Source organism: Ruditapes philippinarum, unplaced genomic scaffold (assembly GCF_026571515.1).
Source record: "Ruditapes philippinarum isolate M1 unplaced genomic scaffold, ASM2657151v2 ctg3002_1_1_1_1, whole genome shotgun sequence".
Classification (NCBI taxonomy): Eukaryota; Metazoa; Mollusca; class Bivalvia; order Venerida; family Veneridae; genus Ruditapes; species Ruditapes philippinarum.
Window position 1 is genome coordinate 35,873 of NW_026854098.1, and position 21,644 is coordinate 57,516.

Here is a 21,644-nt window from a genome sequence, read left to right on the forward strand (position 1 = left end):
TCCTTTTCTAAAGATGTAAAAATTTCTTTCTTTCTAAGGCATAGCGTGCCTTTAAAGATTATCACTTTACTTTTTATAAGTAGATGTAAACTAACTTCAATAAACACAAAACACACGATTTATTTATATCATATAAAATATTGATCTTAAAATATAATAATGTTAAGATCGTGGTTATAATTCAGCTTTGGAAACGACATGATTTCTTTAAAGTAAACATTGATAGAAGTAACTAAAAATAGAATTAAACCTTACATTTAGATTTCAAAGGAATCTTAATTCCTGCCTATAACACTCACGAGAGGAGTTGGCAGAGTTGGCAGTATTCCAAGATAGCTAGATAAAATTGAATATTAAGACAAAACTTTGATTGACTGGCTTTTATTACACATGGACACTGAAAAAGTCACATGACATTCTTCCAGCTGTGCATGTGGAGGAAGACCTCCGGTGCTTCTCCCAGACTTATTTCAGGCACCAGAAAATATTCCAAACGTTTATTAGACTCCCCTTTTACAATTTTGGTTATTTTGATCGCTTCACAGGAATATAATTATTCAAAAAAGTCCGCAAATCTGCAAAGAAACCCTTCAATGGCTTCATCATAGAGTGCTTCCTGCCAAAGTTACTTTTACTTGCCACAAAAATTTAGCCAGGCCTCACAGCACATTAGAGCAGTCTGGTCAAGCTCAACTGTAAAGACATTATAATTTTAGTAATTTAATTTTGAATTCCATTGATATCGCACTGAAGTGAACCTAACCCTATCCCTGGTTAAAAATCATTACGTCTCTGAACCTAACAAAAATCATATGTCTCTGAGTCACCAATGGACAGTTTTAAATTTCATTACACAATTAGAAACACCCCTGTGTTTTTCTTATCATAGAAGGTATCTGGATATAACCTAGCATATACACGTTCAAACAATTTTTGAATATGTACTTTTTACGTAACATACATTCATATCATATAACAGTTCTAAACATTTGAGAAAATTTAAACAAAAAGGGAGCTAACTCTTTTACCAAACTTGTAAAATCTTCTATGTGAATCTGATTACAGCATTAAATACAATTTCTAAAACGAAATTCCAAAAATTCATTTTTCTGTCATAATTTAACCACTGCAAGTCATTTCAAACCTCGGAAAAAAGCTCCATATTCTTGTCATACCTCTATGATCAGAGATGTAGATAACATCTATGTCATAAATTTACAAAATTTTTGATTCAAAAAGAAAAAACATATATCTGAAAATAAAACGCTGCACCCCTAAAGATGAGCAATCCAACTTTTAAAAAGATCAACTTTAACAAAATTACATTAAGAGTTTAGGAAATGAAGAAATATATATCAAAACCAGACTAAATTGACTATTCTAATTAGAACAGACCCAGACAAAATGTGTGTATCATTAGGCAAATCTTATACAATTTATATGTATTTTAAATGCCTTATTTCTGCTTATGAGCTAGCCAAAACAACTTAATTTGTTTACATGATAACATTTTTTTTGCAACTTTAAACATTTCCTAAACTTTCAGAAATAAGCACAAATCTGGTGGAGTGTTCCTTTAAGGAATAAAAACCAACTACTTATCATACAAAAAAAAAAATCTGAAATGTGATAATTATTCTAACTTCAATGAAGTCTACTAAGCAATTTTCAGTAATCTGAAGATATCTTTCTCAAACCTTAAACCAATATTTGTGTCCCCACCCCACCCCCTCCCACACTCTTTTAAGACAATTAATCAAAAAATAAAGTCAATTCAAATATCATCAATTATCAAAAATTATTTACAATATACCAATGAAATAGTCAAAGTCACTTTGAAACAAAAATTAAAAAAAAAACGCACAAAAACTATAACTAATTTTGATCATTACCAGCATTGTATTTTCATTTGAAAGAAAAAATAAAAAAGACTGATAAATATGTATATATCAATAAAAAACTCTATCTACATTACAAAAATTTTAAACCCTTACCAAAAGAAAAGATTACCCCCTAATTTATATGAAAATATGCATCAGTAATATAAGACAAAAAAAAAGTTGTTTTTTTTTTTAAATAAATTATCACATACTTTATCATCACATATTCAAAATTATTTTATTATTTCTTATTTCTTGTTCATACAGGCTGAAAATTAAAAATAAAATGGGCTATGTTTATAGATGGTTTAAAAAAATGTTATCAGCCAATTAAACAAGATTTTCTGATTTCTGATTGTTTCGACACAAAGAAGAAAAAATATCAAAATATTGTTAGAACATGACATTTGAAATGTTTTAACTACACATTCTATAGCTGTACATTGAACATGAACATGTGTAAAAATTTATTTAATGAGGCTAGCACATTCATTTTCCCAATCTTCAATGTTGGCCTCAATTTCAACTTACTGTAATTTGACAAAGAAATTATAAATTGTTTTAACAGTGTAATTTTCAATCAAATATTACATCCGGCATATATGTACAATTAAATTATCAAATGATAAAAGATGCATTAAAATGTCTTAAAGCGGCCTTCAGCATTTCTTTTCTTTTGGAAAAATAATTCTGTGTTGTTTCAGACTAAGTATTTCAGAAATTTTATCTTGGTAAAGTGCATCATATCACTGTGAAAGCCATCTTCAAAACAGCGTCCCAATAAGTATTAATAACAAATTAGTGACTTACGTTTCTAAAAATAGAAGATCCGGAAACAAATCATCTGCTTTACTTATTTAGATATAGAGTGGACCGGTAGATCACAGGTATAGAGGGGTTTTCTTATTGTTTATGTATTTTACCATTTTTTTTACCAAAATTTCATTTTCCATTTTAATTCTTTTGATCCGACAATTATACAAAATGATTTATCTAAAAATAACATATTTAATCTTAAGTAAAGCTAAAGGCCACTTTAACAGCATTTCTTACCTAATCATTAACGAGTCCGTATAATGTTTTAATAAGGAAAATCCCATTATGTTGGTAATGTAACATGATTTTGCAGAAAAAACTGAAGAAAAAAATCAATAAAACCCCATTACCACTGATTCATTATGTAAAATGATCCATTTAAATCAATATAAATTAATATAAATCATTAAGATGTTTTATGACATTAGATGAATCTCTGAGATGATATATGGAATAACAAAGTTTCATAAATCATTTGGCTAGATTAATCATTAAATCACTGAGATAATTAAGTTTGTTAAATCATTAATTCAAAGTGTATAAAGCTATATACTATGAAATATTTTCATAAAATTTATCACCAGTCAAATTTTATCGGTTCCATAATCTTATGGTTGATTTTCGATAGAGTTTTAACATAGAATATCTCTGTTATTTAATACACATGAATATTGTATGTAAACAGAATAAAATGTTACAGAACGAAATATTATTCTGATATTTAAAATAGGGTTTTATGAACTTTTATCTGTTTAGCAAAGATTTTCGTGCATGCACTATTCACTTTTAAGGCAATTTACTTCCATACTAGTATTTATTTCATACAAGCATTTTGGAAGTATTCTTTTTTTAAAATTAAAACTATAATTTTTTATAGCAAATGTATAGCTTTATACACTTTTATTAATTACATTAGATAAATCATTAAATTATCATGATAATGTATTAAATCAAATTCTCTGTTTAATCATTAAGATATTTTTTTCAACATCAGATGAATCATTAATCATCAACATGACAACAGGCAATCATTAAGATCATTTCATAACATAAATCATTATATAACTCAGATGATCATTAATTTGGCAATACATAATCATTAGGACAGACTCTTTACTTTTAATGAGTCATTAAATACATCTAATAAGGAATACATATTAAAACAATAAACTAAGTGAAATCATTAAAATTATATTCAAAATCATTAAGATGTTAATTGATTCAATACAAAATATTTATTCATTAATTAAATGAAGTGAAGTTTTAATGGCAACAGATCTAGGTAAAATAAACAGAATTAAGTTTTGAGAGAATAACTTCTCACAAGAAAAGCTTCCTATACAAAGATGATATGTACAAGTTACAAAATGACATGATTTCAGTGCACGACAATTCATAGTAAGACATTTGGTCAAATGAAAAACATGTCAACATAAATTTCAGATGTGATATAAAGAAAAATATTGGGACTATATCAGTCTGATTATTGTGCAGCAATAACAAATGATTAAATGAGCCGTGTCAAGACAAAACCAACATAATGCGTTTGCAACCAGCATGGATCCAGACCAGCCTGCGCATCCGTGCAGTCTGATCAGGATCCATGCTGTTCGCTTACCAACTCTATTACAAGTAGAGAAACTGATAGCGACTGGATCCTGATCAGACTGCGCAGATGGGTAGGCTGGTCTGGATCCATGCTGGTCGCAAACGCACTATGTTGGCTTTGTCATGACGCAGCTCAAATGTTGTACATCATATATATATTCTACAACAAAACTGACAGCAACAAAAAACATACAATGGAACTACGATCAGTTCTTTTCCTAAACACAAGTGTCCTTTCCAATAAAAACATCAATAGATAGTTCAATGAGAAATTATCATTATGCAACTCTGATTTATTGTAGATTTTAAAATGGTTCCTTATCTAAAGGCAAGTAAATTTTTTAATATTGTTGACGTCTGCCCCCATATCTTGATACATACATGTACAAAATGAATGAGATAATTTTGTACTTAAACGACCCAAGGGATTAAATTTTTCAACCATTATATATTCAGGTGAGCCCATACATCTATCCAGTTTATGTTTTAATCAGGTTTAACTTTAACTACTAGCTGACCAACTTTAAATTTCCATTTTTCTTACTTGTACCTCAAAATTGATAATGAACAGTTACAAAACCAAAATAGAAAGTGCACAAGTCTATTAGAAAAAATTCAGCAAGTTAAATAAGAGTTAATAATTTCCAAATTAACTATCTGAATGCCAGTGGAAATGTTAACTTTCCTATTCCAGCAGTACAGAGGTCAATCTGCACATCCCTGCAGTCATACCAAGACTCTTATAACTATTTTCATAATTCTTGTACTGACATCCCTTTAACTAACAATGATTCATTCCTCATTCAAAGCTGGACTAGTCAACTGCATCAATTAAGTGGGGTTAGGGTGAAACAAAAATTTGCAAAGAATAAGAATTGTGCATTTTCTAGAGATATTGAATTTGTGATTTTAATTATATGTATCAAGAGTAGAAATTTAAACGTTAAATTCTTGGATGGCTTAAGATCCATTTAGTAGGTACAATAAAATTAAAGTAATCCAAAAATCGAAAAACAGTTTCTGCATAGATATGGTACTGTAGCAATACTTTAACATATATAATCTTCACCACATATAATTGTAAAGTGTTTCTTCATGATTATCTTTTAAATTTCTCTTGTTTATACATTAAAGTTTTCATCTAACTATCTAATTATTTACACAATTGTTAATTATTTTTTCTCTTGTTGCTATTAATACATATCGACCAATGTATAAAAAAAATATAAAAAAGAGAGTTCTTATTTATAATATCAAAGGTACAGCATTTTAGCTCTTTGATTTAGACAGGTTAACATCAGGTATATTTGTACATCTAGAAGAATTTCGTGGACAGACAATCACCTAAAGTAAGTCTATAGTTGGCTATCTCTGTTATACCGTGGTAGTGTACAAAAGCTGCGGCCAGGACAAACACATGAAATATCTGATGACTCTGAAACTGTAAAACCAAATGACAATAAGAAATACTTACTTTTTATTTACTGAAGTTTATGTTACACTACAATACAATACTGTGCTTCCTATGCTTAACTACTTGAAAAAGATCTTTATTGCATCCTAGTAAATTATTTCAGACATAAGCCATAATTTAAGTGAAAACACTGACCTCCGCTAGCTCGATGTTCGCTTTGTTTGGTTGTCTGATTTTTACGCTGATTTCAACACGATTTTAATCATATCTAGGTGATCAGTCCACCTAACAGACTTTCCTGGATATCTTACAGTAATCACTAAATTTTTGGCCAGTGACAGACTTTAAATCTTATCCTGAATTAGACACGATGTCGGAGATCAATCGTCACAAAGAGAAAATCTCCTCAACCCAAGGATGGCACCAGATACCACTGGATAACAAACATGATGTTCTTATAATTCAGATCACTGCCACATTTTTGCTTAGAATGCAATGTTGAGGAAGCATTTCATTACCTTGATGCAGTAACGGGTTAACTCCTATTAAATCATATAAGGAGTTAACCAATTACTGCACTAAGGTGATGATTTTTCTAACCCACCAATGTTTTTTTTTACATCATTAAAATTACACAGTAAATCAATACATGTACATAGATAATTTTGGAAACTTGTCTGATGCCATCCTAGAGAAAAAATTGTTCAATGTCATAGCTTAATATAAATACAGGTATGCCCATGTCCCACAATTCCAGAGTCAACTTTGACCTTTTAGAAAAACATTGACCCTGGAGACAATGGTCATGATCAAATATAATTACCCATCAAGGTATAACGTATAAATTGCATACATTGTGTCAGAAAAATCTTTTCATTGGCTTATTTTTTAGCTTAAAATTGGTGTAACTTCCCAAATCAAAAATATTATCTTTTTAAAACTTCCCCAATTGGTGAAAGATATATACATGTATGCTTAACAATGTGTAACATTGTGAGCTCTTCTGTTTCCATCCACAGATAATGTTTTCTGATTTAGAGCTAATCTAACATCCTCCCAAAAATTATGTAAACTCTAAATATTGAGAAGAACCCAAATCCCAAAAATACCAATCGATCATGTTTCCAACATCCTAAAAAATCTCCCTTTTACAGTCTATGCTATTAATTTGTCTTAAATAATGTAAACCATGTATAAAGGAAGAGGTGGCCTAGTGGTTAAGGTGTCTGCCTCACAACCCAGGGACCATGGGTTCAAGTCCGAATCTGGTCATGACCATGTTTCTTCGTACGACACTAGTACTGGTTGGTTCCAGGAAGCGGACTCAAACTTGTTTTGAATTGGAGCTTAAATAAATATGTTTAAACCAAATGATGTAATGTAAGTCAGGACAAACTTGTACGTACCCAGATATCAAACTTTCCAGGGAAAAATCTCTCAGGAATCCTCACTGCATAGATGATTGCACCTGTTATGTACAGAAAAGCCATCAGCACCAACCAACCGAGTGACGCCTTATTGACCGCATCCCAGAATCCCACTGTGCTAACAATATGAATGGCTGGAATCACACCACTAAGACCGAAAGCTATAAACACTCCTACAAATGAAATGCAACATACGATTAAAACTCCATGTTAACATGTATGTTTAAGTATCTGTTTGTTTGTTTGTTTAATTGGGTTTTACGTCACACTGACACATTATAGGTCATATGGCGACGTTCCCACTTTACTGGTGGAGGAAGACCTCAAGTGCCCTTCCAGGCACAAACAGGCACCAGAGTAGAACCACCGACATCCGTAAGCTAGCTGGATAGCTTTCTCACATGAAAAAATCCAAAGTCCCTGAAGGGATTCGAACCCACAGCGGTGAGGGGCAAGTGGTTTGAAGTCAAAGACCTTAACTACTCTGTCACGGAAGCCCCGTTAAAGTAGCAACCTTACCCTTTACTTGCTGAATTTGTGTAAGGAACTTGCCCTTCTTTCAATTTGGGACATTCAAGGTTTAAGGAATGTCAACATCAAAGCTGGTCAGGCTGCATGGATGAGCAGGCCATTCCGACACTTAACTAGCTGCAAAAGCAAATCACTTTTAGTTTCAGCAGGTTAAGGTACATTAACAAAACATTTATTTTGGTCAAAACAATCTGATATTGAAGTTTTGGTAGCATGCTGAATAAAATTCTGATTGCCCTTTAGGCATTGTTTCAGGCACATGAGTAGTTAATATGATTATTCTCCTTCCACATTCCAACAAAATACTCCATAAGCCTATTTTCTCTTTCAAAGTGTACATTACTCACAAAACAAATATGTTCTTACCTTTCTTCACAAGAATTTCTCTAAATAAAGAAATCAAAATTGTAAAATAAACATCTACAACACTGATAAATGTTCTCCCAAATTTGCGTTCGCAATGCTAAGATCATGGCCATACAACAAGGAAAAGAATACAATTCTATTTTAAGCTATAAGTGACCTTGATAGAAACAACTTGAAACACTACTGAAGGGTAGAGTTCCATGTAATGTGATTATGTCTCTGTCAGTACATGATTGATAAAAAACCATTTCTTTCACAAGGTTTTTAAGGCCTTAAAGTTCAAAATTAACAACTTACATTAGTAAAATGTAGTTAGAAGCACTATTGCCAGTATTATGCAGTTAGAAGCACTATAGCCAGTATAAACTAAAAATAAATTTCCTTTGATTTTTTTTCAAACTTAATAAAACTTTTTTTTTCAAGATCAAGGCAGAAATTTCAAATTCAAGGATTTTTCTAGCCCATTCAGTTAATTTTCAAGTATTTTCAAAGGGTCCTGGAGGTAAAATTTATTTTTCAAGGGTGTTTCAAGAGAGGCATAAAAAATCATGGGTTTTTCAAGTCCTGTGTTAACTAAGCAGTAAATAATACTACTATGAGAAATGAAAATATCAGTTTGTGTGGAAGAAGGATGGACAGAAGGACAAACCAGCTCAATCAACATATTTTTGAAAGGACAAAATACATACCAGCCCTGAGAGCTCGAAATCTTGGTAAACTGAATTTATCCCAAAGTGATACTACTATACAAGCTGTTCCGAGGGAAAATGTCAGTACCATATATATGATCTTTATTCCCATCTGACAATAAAATCCATAATATAACCATGGTACAAACGATCCCATTGTCAGGAAAGCTATCCCGCAGTAATCCAACCTGAAACAGAAACATTACTGTCAATTTTCAGACAAATTAGTGAGCGTTAAGTCTCATTAGTGAGTGATATACTTTATATCTCATAGGTAAGTCATATAGACTATAATGCAGTGATGAGTGATATATTTCATATCTCATTGGTAAGTCATATACATTATCATGCAATGATGAGTGAGATAGTTTTAAATTTATATTTCATTAGTAAGTAATATAAATTATCCATCCTATTGGAGAATGATATATATTTTATCTCATTGATGAATGATATTGAATATATCTCACTGATACAATATCATTTTTTCATTTAATAGCGTACCCATCAAATTTATATCACATACAATGTATTCATATAGAGTAGCATATAAATAACATGTACATACTCATTTATACAGTATAAACATAATCACAACAAAATTTGCCATAATCATGCACAATCATTTTATTTCAAGAACAAATAATTAAGTAACAGTGATACTTTTCATATATAATACTTGTTCAAATCACTTACTTGTTGAAAAGTTTCCCTATTCTCTGTGAATGGTTAAAGACTGTGTGAAATACCCATGAGAAACCCAGACACATGATGGCACCCATGAAAAACGCTGAGAATACAGCCTTTTCCTGCCACTGGATTTCAATTGTTGGTCGAGACAGAAAATAGGCAGTGATCCCTAGGAAGGCTATCATACCTGTAAATTGGAGAAAATTTACATTACTTCATGAATATAATACACCTACTTAACATTTCACAAACACCAAGTAATCAATGAATGTTTATTGTTTATTTGTCGAAAAAACAGCACTTAAAGTTTTCTAAATCTTTCAATGCTAGTGTTTGTTTTTCTTGTTGATGGTGTTTGGTTTTAAGTTACACTGATACTGTAATTGTCATATGGCGACTTTCCACCTTTATTGGTCAAGGAAGACATCAGATGTATTTAAGACACAAGACGTGGAACTGACTTTAATTAAATATGCTATCAATATGGAGTCCATGAATCTAAACAAATTCAGTACTGTTGCATGGCTAACTATAGTATGATGCCATCCTCCTTCACAATGGCAAGTTCAAAAGATCACCTGAACCAACTTTATCATTCCTTCTTTATTTTTAATAGCTTGTACATGTACTTGTATATCTAATTCTTTTTACAAGATCCCTTAACATGATGTTCACAATTGCTTCCTCTTAAAGAGTTCTTAACCTACTGGCAGCAACAACTTCCCCACATGGATAAGCAGAGGCAAACTTGTGTCTTCTAAAATTCATAACTGTTATACAAGACAAAAATCATGTGGAGTAAGTCAGTCACTTGTAGAGAAATTGTTAATTACTAGTGAGTCATCCAAGAAAGGCAGGAAGGTGGATTGACAGCAGTGATTCAAACAGAAATATGTTTAATCAGTATAAAACTGAACAAACAATGTCATGGTTAAGAAAACTGGTCAATTTTTACATCAAATATTTGTTTAAATGTCCACTCACCTAATAAATGGGTCCATATATTCCCTGTTTCAGTGTGTATACGAAAAACAGACTTAAAGCAGGCCACAAAGGAATTTGTTGGCAATCTGTGACCTTTATGTAGAAATTCATTGTCTCTTAACCAATTTGGCAAGGTATTATGATGGACAACGCGCCAACCGGCTTCCCACACCTTCTTCACAAACTCCTCCGCTTGTTCAGCCGCTCTGCACGGCGCGGTAAAAAAGTCGCCAACACGAGAATGAATCTCAGAATCATCGTCATCATCAGTTTCATACACTACTTCTTCTTCAATTACTGATGTGTTCAAAGATCTGCTGTTTCCCTGTAAATTGAAATGAAAACATAGAACTTTAAAACTTCATCACAGCAGGCCTGTGAATACGAGTAAAATGAAAATGTACTCTGTACAATTTGTGTTAAACGCAAGCTAAATAAGCTAAAATGAAGAATATTTCATTTTGTCTTACAATTCCTAGTAATGATTTCAAAAATATCAAACATGACGCAGGACCTTTAGAGTAAAATGAAAATGTAGTCTATGCAATCTGTCTAAAAAATTATTTCAATAGAACTTAAGATAAGCTAAACTAAAGAACATTTGTTTTACAACTGCTAGTAATGATTTCGAAAATATTAAATATGATGCCACTAAAGAACATTAATTTTGTCACTTATTTCGCTACTTGTCTGGCAATAACATACACATTAAGTTATAAACCCTTAACCTGCTGGAATCAAAAGTGATCAGTCTTTGCAACCAGTATAGAGCCAGGCCAGCCTGTACTTCTATGTCATCTGACCTTGCTACAAGCTCCTGGTAGCTCAATTATTGTAATATGATATTGAAGACCCTAAAACCTTGATTGGGATTGTTCCAAATTCAAGGAAGGCAAATCCATTACACAATATCGAAAGGTTAAGGGTTAATATGAAACTTCATTAACCCTTAACTGGTATGATGGACTTGAATGGTCCTACTTTGACTTGGAATAGTCTATTGTTAATATGAAGGTATGAGGGTTTAATATATAAAACTGGTGAAATTGCAGTGAACAGATTAGATGTCAATAGAGACAGGACATGTTGCACCGAAGTACAGGCTATGAACTTTATGTAACAAAATTGAAAAGCTATTTATCAATAATGACTTCTTTCAATCCATGATTACTGTACACTGTATTTATTTGCCTATATAAACACTTTTTGTTGGTGGGTCTTAGCTTCTAAAATTGATTTAACAGAAAAAGTCTGTCAAATAAATATTTCACCACATTTTTGATCCGCTTACATTTAGACAGTAGAGAAAACACCTTAAAGCTACAATCCCACAAAGCTGCAAATTTTACTTCTATGCATATTTAATAACAGCAAACATATATGCTGATGTTTTCAGACCCGTTTTGTGTGGAAGTTTTAAATAACAAAGTAGGTAGGGTTTTGTTATAGGTAAAATACGGTACCTTTGAACCATTTCCTAATAAGTGTCCTTTCACTATCTTATCATGATTTCTGCTGCCTGGTAGACTATCATCTTCATCATCACTACTACTGTTGATATATACATTTCTGTACAATAAAATATAAAAACTTTTGTAAAATCACTGCATTATATATATAAATGAGCCGCATCACGACAAAACCAACATAGTGGGTTTGCTACCAGCATGGATCCAGACCAGCCTGGGCATCCACGCAGTCTGATCAGGATCCATGCTGTTCCCTATCAGTTACTCTACTTGTAATAGAGTTGGTAAGCGAACAGCATGGATCCTGATCAGAATGCGCGGATGCGCAGGCTGGTCTGGATCCATGCTGGTCAAAAACGAATTACGTTGGTTTTGTCATGGCACGGCTCATATGTGCTTTATTTTGGCAGGCTTGTAAGCTGGCAATAAAATTCAACAAGTATATTTCAATGCTGACAAAAAATGTTTCACTGCTGACAAAATAGGCTTTGTGTAGTATATTTTGTTGCTGATAATACACTTAAACAACATATTTCACAGTTAACAATGGAACATAACTCAGTGAATTTTCTCACTTAATTGGGAAAAGACCTTAGCCTCTTCATTTTGGGAAAAATTATTGCTAAAGTTTCAAATTTGGGAAGAAAGAAAGCTGGTGTAAGTTTAGATATTTGGGAAAACCTGCATGATTTCAAAGAAAAATTCATTTGAGGAGAGGCCTTTTATAGGTCTCAGTTATACAAGGTGAAAATCACTGTAATAGGATATTTTATTGCTGACTAAAAAAGTTTAACACTACACATGTATATTACATGTACATGTATTTCACAATGATGATAATACAGTTTGCCTGCTGACAATAAAATTACATGAAGCAATCTTACAACTTGAGTCTTAAAAACTTACGGATTCCTACTAGCAACTCCGTTGGAACATTTAGGTTGTAACACTACAGGTTCTGCCTCTATGTACAGTCCAATCTCTGATGATGCTCCTGCCATTTTTTATAACAATATTCTGAAAACAGATTTTACATTTACTCATTGTGTTATACTTGTGTATATACTTAACGTCTTACGGTAGCAACCCTTACTGATAAGCCTACATGTATTAGAATCAGCTTAACTTTCGATACTGTGTTCAGAAAATTGATTGTAAAACAATTAATTTTAGTATTGACCTTACCGGCAACTGAGTAGAACCACCTACATTCTAAAACCTAGATACCAGATACCGTCCTTACATGAAAGAATCCAAAGTCCCTGTCAGGTATCTAACCCACAGTGTGAGACAAGCGGTTTGACCTTAACCACTCAGCCACTGAAACCCCCTGTACAATATACCGGTAATTTAAGCTTTAAACTGATGTCAGAGTATTTATATGGTCACACTTTCTGTCTAATAGGAAAATCAATTCAAAACTTGCTTTATGCTACTGAACATTCAAAAGAAAATTGGTGACACTCTCTTTCAGATTAAACTTACTGATAGCAAAAGTCACTTCCTCATACTCTTACCAGGATATTGTACTTCCAATATAAATCACTGGAACTTTTTCCCCCATTAAATTTCTTTTTCCAAACTAAATTTCTTTTTCGCAATTAAATTTCTTTTTCCCCATTAAGTTTCTGTATTAATGGACAATATGTCCGATTAAACTGTAAATGTTACATAAAAATGTTACTCTAGTTATTATTTTTTCTTTTCGTGTTCTGATTGGAAAAATATGGATGATCCATCAACTTTAAATGAATGTAGGAAGTGTGACTGTATGTTTTGATGGCCTCCCCTTATGCTTTGAAATTTTAGGGGTCCGGTGGATGCAAAGACTAGAAAAGTAGGGGTCAAGGCCTAACTTTTAGGGGTCCAAAATTATTTTAACTGAAAGAGACTATGAAGACCACTCAATTCTGCAGAAAAATTATTTATTTACCCACTTAAAGGTACTGTTTTCAAACATATACAATTCAATATTGCTTTTTAAAATTGAATGTTTAAATTGGTTTGTTGGAACTTTTGTGGAACTTTTCACAGAAATGCAAGTGTCATAGAACATTTTATCATCATCACGCAGCCATTTAAATTTTTCTAGTCATGAAACTAGAAAATCCTGCTCATGTTTATAAGTTGCAGCTTCTGATGACTCTCAGTTGTCAGTTCAACTGACTGTATTACCTTCTCATTCATCTTTTTTTTTTTAACCCCCCCGAAAAGAAACAATTTAGCCGTTTTGCAGAGTTCTAACAAACCAGAAATCATCCACACATGTTTCTTTCTACACCAATCAATTGGCTGGTATTAATAATTGATACATGTATGTTACTAGTCCGTTAATGCCAATTTATCTATCTGTTCGAAAATGCAAATTCAGGAAGAAAGTGATATAATCAGATCAGGTCAGAAACTCTAGGAATATTCTTGTGCGTACACTTGGACATAAAAAGATAACTTTCTTACATACAGACACAGTTCAAGATTTACCTGTATTACTAAGGGAAGCAGAATTCTGCGTTTCATAAAACCCTGCATATCAGTTATCACTATTTTGCTATCTAAAAGTTCTTGCCATGAGAGCTGTGTTAAATGTTAAGTTAAAACAAGAGCACCGCATGTGGTGTTAAGGCTTGGCTCTTAAAAATTTAAAGTTAAAAATGTGGCATAACTCCAAAAACATTTCTTTCAGAATTCTAAGCCCCTTGTCATATTAAGCAAGTATTCTTGTTCAATCTTGGTTACTATTGAAATTTTTGAATAATGGGCTACACTAAAGCTTTGACAGGACAGAACGATGACACCCCAGTGATAATATTCATACGGGGAAGTCAAAGGCTGGGTTCGCGAAGCGGGCCTGGACTTTGGCTTGCCCAGCTATAGACAACATGTGTATATTTAAAAGAACATCAAATAAAAAACAATTAAAGAATACATAGAATTCTACGGTACGTTACGATACCGAAATCAACTTGATTTCGGTAAAGTTACCGAAATCAACTTTTCATTACCGAAATCAACTTATAAAATCACAATTAAGCGTTTTATTATATTTTTTTCATTATAATATATTACAATAGGTAAAGTTTGACTTTCATGCAAAAAATCAGTTCGAAATAATCATTAATAATGATATTAGAAACAAATAACTAAATATCAAGATTATTCCCTAATTTGTCACGAACCGAAATATATGTTACAATACCGAAATCGACTTGTTAAATCACAATTAAGCGTTCTATTATAATTTTTTCATTATAATCTATTACAATAGGTTTAGTTTGACTTTCATGCAAAAAATCAGTTCGAAATAATTAATAATTATGAAATTAGAAACAAATACCTATATATCAAGATTACTTCGAACCGAAATATATGTTACCATACCGAAATCGGCTTGTAAAAGTTAAAATAAACATTTTCATAGATCTTGTTTAATTAATTAATATAAAATCATTCAAACTGAACCATAAACAAAGGAAAATAATATTTAATTATAAAAAATGATGATGTTATTGACGGATATGTATATTATATCATGAATACTTCCCTTGTTATTAAGGTGTTGCATTACCGAAATCAAATCAGATTTCATTTCAAAGATGAGAACAACACCTAAAATATTTGCATGAATTTCAGAAGTCTATGAAAAAGGTATTTGAGTGAGTTTTAAACTTTGAATTCATATCGCTTATTTTCAATGTTTAGTCAGATAACATAGCAGCGTATCATCTCTTTGATGTTTCTTAATGATTTCAAAATACAAGATTAAACAAAACTGTGTTTGAAGTTATCCGCCTAATTTAGATCACTATTAAAATAGTTGATTGGAAATTATCACAGTATTTAATTTAAATCCAATAATTATGATTTGATTAAAATAAAAAGACGTAGCGGTAGCCATTCATCATAACACCTTTACTAATAAGGAGCAAGCATACACGTGCTCGGACAATGGAGGTGTTAGTTGACATAACATACTCGTTAACCGCAATCTTTTAAAAGACTTTTTTTATAGTTCTATATTATAAATATTTCAGATCTATTAAGCTGGTAAAAATATAATTTTATATTAAATAAATTGTCAAAAGACCTGTTTTAACTAATTTGTAGGGGTGGTCGCTAAACGTTTCCGTAGAAAACATTTCGGTATATGAGACAAGGTGCTTTGATATTATTATTACCAAATTGCCTATCAGTTGTTCCAAAAATGTATGCAATTTTTTGATGTCCCGGATACTTAACTACATATTCTACTTATTGAAAAAGTGTTAAGTCATGATTTTATGTTGATCGATTTAAAATCATTTTAAATTTCATATCTGTAAACAGCATAAATTTATGGAATGACTGGTATATATTTATATGATGAAAAAAAAATGGAACACTTTATACTGACAAATTTCAATTATGAAATGTTGTAACTTGTACGATATGACATGCTGTGTATTACTGTATTAAGTAAGGTGTGAAGTAATTAAGACAGGAGGTACAGTTGACATACAATGTATGTTAAAGATAAAAGATTATAATGAACCATCTGTTTATTTCGTATTAAACATTTAAATAAATGACTAAAATAAGTTTAACTGTTCAATAAAAGAAAGACACAAACTTTCCAATTTTACTGCCTGATACATTATACAATTTTTATGGAACATTTTCAGAGCAGTCGAATTATATATCTGTATTCAAATTTATAATAGAAAATCATAAACTTCTGGTTGAAGTTGGATATTTTTTCTTCATAAAACATAAACATGTACAAAATTTATAATTATCTTTAACTCATATTACAGAGTATTTTATTTTTCCATCATAGTCCGATCATAGCTTTTTAAAAATACGATTTGATTAGAATATTGTTATGCACGACAATCACGTGCAGATATATGACATGCTAATATGGCGGTATCAGACTTTTTCTTAAATCATTATATACATTGCATTCTAATATGAAATGGTATTCGTCTTCTAAGACATTACATGAAAAACATTTTCTATCATTTAAAGGTGTACTATTTGGTTTAGTCCATCTACCTGAGTCAATGTGCAATCTATGTGATAATACTCTTAACATAGTGAGATCTTTACAAAACCGTTCAACATTGATAATATTTAGATATGGTTGAAACTTAAAAACAGAAATATGTCTATAAAATAGAGCTCTACTAGAGTTATCTAATCTACTATCTACTAATTATATACATAATTTAAACTTCACCGCTGATTTCGGTAATGCTAAACACATAACGGGTTGTTTAGAACAAAGGCTAGTAACTCAATAATTACATTTTTGTTAATAACACCATTAAAATAAAATATTTTCAATAGATTTTTTAACTGAAAGTCTATTTCACTATTTTTCATCAAATAATGAAGAAATAATAGCAATATTTTAACTAGGTTGGTTTTTACGAGTTGATTTCGGTAATGCTAAACACATAACGGGTCGTTTAGAACAAAGGGAAGTAACTCAATAATTACATTTTTGTTAATAACATCATTAAAATAAAATATTTTCAGTAGATTTTTTAACTGAAAGTCTATTTCACTATTTTTCATCAAATAATGAAGAAATAATAGCAATATTTTAACTAGGTTGGTTTTTACGAGTTGATTTCGGTAATGAAAAGTTGATTTCGGTAACTTTACCGAAATCAAGTTGATTTCGGTATCGTAACGTACCCAGAATTCTATACCATCAATGAAATTTTCAGTGTCAGTTCTAGTTGGGCGGTGCCATTTTCAATGTTATTCAATGATAATAGGCGGGTTATTCTGATTACGGTCAATCGCAACTTTTCGGCTAAATAATAATCGTCGAGTACTGTATTGCGAGTGAAAATGAGCGGTGCATATAATGCCAAATGTCACCTTTAAAACGAAAAATTAACTTTTAATTAACCGACTTCCCCATTCTTAGGCTTTGCCTAATTTCATATCAAAACAATGACACTGATGGAAAAGCTGTACCTTGGGGGAATAATGTATGTGATACCAAAACACTTGCATGTCATCCCAAAAATGGATTTTGACTCACGTGGGACAAACCAACAAATTATACAAACAAATAGCCTAATTAATTCGGCGTGATCGGTTTGACCCATTTTACAGACTTTTGTTTCTTACTGTCAAACCGTTACGCCTAATTTTAACTGTCATTTTTACGCACGGAAAATCTACCGGTAACACTATCGATAGTTTGGACTGATTTTTACTGCTTAAACCTAAAAGTAACTTCAATTACCTCTAAAGATCAATAGAATATAAATTTTAGTACTAACTTCTCCTAGAAAAAAATATTAGATTGTACCTGTCTTAACGCATACATGCGATTTATTTCAAATTTGTACTGTCTACTCTATCTTCGGCGGACATGTTATGACGTCATCGTAAAAAATCGATTCCGTGAAAGCTGGTAGTAGCTACCAGTGTGTCTAGCAGGTAAGTGTGGGTTACGCATGAAGATTAAATTAAACAAAATATCGGGGGAAATAAATCTATTCATCATTTTTTAATAAATGTGTGCATTATTAAATACTATTGAAAAGTATCATTGTATTTAACCTAAAATGCAATGGTCCTGTTGTTTAATATTTTTTAAATATTTTAATACATGTACTCAACATTTATCAATTGGTGGTTTGCCTTCTTGTTTACTGCTAATGACTGCCAAATGTCACTCTCGGATAAAATACTGACTTTATTTATACATGCATATTTATATGACAATTAAGAACGTAAAAGAAATATTGAAGGAAACTATTTGAAATACACTTCAAATTATTCAGTATTTGTACAAATAATATTTCAAGAGCTCTTTTTTTTCACCGATTGCCGATGTATAATACCATATTAAACCTATTGATAAAGTTAAATGTCTTCTTGACATACTTTATTAATTTACTAAAAGGGAACTTTATTGTGATCCAGCCATATGCTGTGTAACTATAAAGGAAGGGTCACATATTTAAAGGAAGGGTCACATATTTTAATTGAAATAAATCTTTTTATATAGGATATTAAAAAAAAGTCATTGAGAAGATCAGATCTTTTCAAATGAACAGATTAAGACTTATAAATGTATAAGGTGTATGTCTTGTTGTTTCATACTGTTTTGGTGACACTTTTTTGTTTGTGTCCCTTGTTGTTTTCTCGTCTATGGTAAGTATCTTCCCTTTGCCCCTAATTTTATTTCTTTATTTCGCCCCCCTCCCCCGAATTTCCTATCCCCTTCCCCTGTGCCTGTTAACTTAGTGGTCCTGTTTCATACTGTTTTGGTGACACTTTTGTTTGTGTCCCTTGTTGTTTTCTCGTCTTTGGTAAGTATCTTCCCTTTGCCCCTAAGTTTTTATTTCTTTATTTCGCCCCCTCCCGAATTTCCTATCCCCTTCCCCTGTGCTCGTTAACTTAGTGGTCCTATTAATCATTCATTTATTTATTTTCTTTGATTTCCTTCTCAGTTACATTTTAGTGATAAGCCTGACCGTGCTCTCCCTTGCGCCCTGTCCCGTTTTAATTTAGAATCATCCTGGGCTCCTTGCCAATGGTTCATGTTCCTGGGTCGTGTGGGAGTTGCGTTCATTGAACGCCGCCTTTCCTTGTTCATCATATTGTATACATGTATACCGAACCGTAACAAACAGATAATGATTATCAATACAAGGTTCGGCAAGCAAGCAAAGAAATGTAAAGAAACAGAAGAAAAAAACTTATCCACAATCATGTATCCCCCCTCGAAAAAAAACCCACCAAAAACGCCTGAAACTGCAAAATCGAAACATAAATACACAGGAGTGCCAAAGACGGCTCTGGTAGGTGTGAGTGCTCCCTTTCGCCGGTTTAAACAGAATTGAAAACTTAAACATAATAATGTTGAAATTATTAATCAACATCCACAAATGTGTACATAATACGGCGGTAATCATGGAACTTTCAATGTGACACATTCGAGGTGCCGTTCAACGGGAACTAGACAACATGGAATTTTTAATGGGTATCAGAGGTTTTGGTGTCCTTTTGCGACAGTCGTTCAAACATTTCTCCCATCTGTCTTACATTGTTATGCTATTCAACGTCTAAATAACGGTCACTAAATTTCCTCTTGCTGCGTTTTTATCATAAACCCCATCAAATCTGTGCGACAATTGTATTTTACTGAGGACTGTCTGAAATTCCATTTTATAGTTTGAAATTTTAAGATTTTTTTTTCGGAATTTTAAAGTTATTTTTGGTTGTTTTGAACTTCTTCCCCTTCACAACCGTCCTCAATTTCTTTTAAAGATAATAAACTAGAAATTGATATGGAGTGTAATATAAATTGAAATTCTTCTTTGCTTCATCATGTATAGTATAATTATAATTATAATTCATTAAGATGTACCTACAATTTCATTGTATTTTCGTATGTGGGAAATCATGGCAGGGTTATAAAATAAAAAGGTAGTTCAGAAATTTCACTTAATGATCACAGATGTTAAAAAATCCAACTTAATAATATCTAATTTGACAACTTAAATGCAGTATGATCTGACATCATAAACTATTTAATTTGTAAGTAAGGTTATCAGAATTTTCTTTTCAAATTCTCTTTTTAATGCTGAAATATTTGTGTGTGAATAAAAGAGTTATTCCTGCAATAATTCATATAAATAACATAAACAAATTGTATAATAAAGCTTGGCAAATACAATCGATCGCCGCCGATACCTGTGTTACACCATGGATTTTACCATGACACCGCTTTCCAATATGGCCGCTTTCAATAACATTCAACGATTAAAAATTAAAGTGGAATATTTAGACTTCTGTTCGACTTTGAAGTATGATAATTTGGAATCTTGCATAAAAAACGATTCTCGTTCAGGTAATGTATACCGTTTCTTTGAAACTGTTCTAGTTTTCGCTCCCAACAACTTCTAATTGGGAAGCGTCCGTGCATAAAAATGCAGTTCGTGGTTGGACTTGGAAAAAGACAGCGCCCGTCCAAAATTATCTCGGTGTCTCTTTGACAAGTCTAATTAGTTGGACTAACAAACAAAAGGAAATAGAAAGGTATTAAATTGAAGCTTATAATTTCAAAATGAAAAACAATGATACAGGAATCTTCTGTTTTTTACTAGTGCGACATTGATTTGTTTCATTATTTGTTGACCAGTTGACCCCGAGAAAAAAGTGTGTCTGACAACAAAAGTTACGCAAGCTTTCACAGTGAGAGTTTTAACTAATTTTCAGTGGTAAACTGTGTAATTTCAATTCAGTAGCAAAAACGTATTTATCATGATTACTCACTGGTGTTTTTAAAACAATAGTTCAGTCATTTTGGTTAAGTAAAATATGTCAACAAAATGATTCCTTGTTCCGCTGGTTTCTATGTTGTCAAGGAAAAAATCAGTAGAATCCGGATACCACTGATCTAACTCATTCGGGCGCTTTATATTTTTGTTTGTTGTATGATTTGGCAAAAAAGAAAAGTTTAATCAAGTTTTCTTTTAGCTAAATTTGTTCTCTTTTTTTTTCATAGTCAAGTTGACCTGAATTGTCTATTATATATTTCATGGTGATTGACTGACAGTTGATATTTGAAAATCTTAACGATAAAATATAATTCTGCCTAAAATATAAAAAGACGGGTTAGACTTAATACCGGACTGCCCCACTCTTTTAATAAATTGAACGTTACACGTAAATTTCGACGGATATTTACAGAGATTTTCTTGGCCTACATGAAATATTTATTGTTCATGTGAAGTTTATTATAAAGTTGAAAAGAATTA

The 21,644-nt window shown here is 31.7% G+C and overlaps 1 protein-coding gene across 1 annotated transcript; it reads right to left on the reverse strand.

The window, feature by feature from the left end:
• Nucleotides 1-2,797: 2,797 nt before the first annotated feature.
• On the reverse strand, nucleotides 2,798-21,281 carry LOC132738930 (adiponectin receptor protein-like). The gene is made up of 8 exons (XM_060726551.1): nucleotides 21,160-21,281; nucleotides 12,781-12,891; nucleotides 11,869-11,974; nucleotides 10,406-10,730; nucleotides 9,428-9,608; nucleotides 8,732-8,919; nucleotides 7,125-7,318; nucleotides 2,798-5,745 (listed from the first exon to the last, which is right to left on the reverse strand). Exons 2-8 carry the CDS (start codon nucleotides 12,873-12,875, stop codon nucleotides 5,620-5,622), a joined length of 1,215 nt encoding a protein of 404 aa, XP_060582534.1. The 5' UTR covers nucleotides 12,876-12,891; nucleotides 21,160-21,281; the 3' UTR covers nucleotides 2,798-5,619.
• Nucleotides 21,282-21,644: the final 363 nt, after the last annotated feature.

Coding starts and splice junctions, on each gene's coding strand:
- LOC132738930 (XM_060726551.1), bottom strand. CDS start 12,875: ATGGCAGGAGCATCATCAGAGATTGGACTGTACATAGAGGCAGAACCT. Junction 8,920..9,427: donor ATAGGGAAACTTTTCAACAA/GTAAGTGATTTG, acceptor TTTCTGTTTCAG/GTTGGATTACTGCGGGATAG. Junction 7,319..8,731: donor ATTTCGAGCTCTCAGGGCTG/GTATGTATTTTG, acceptor TTTCATTTGTAG/GAGTGTTTATAGCTTTCGGT.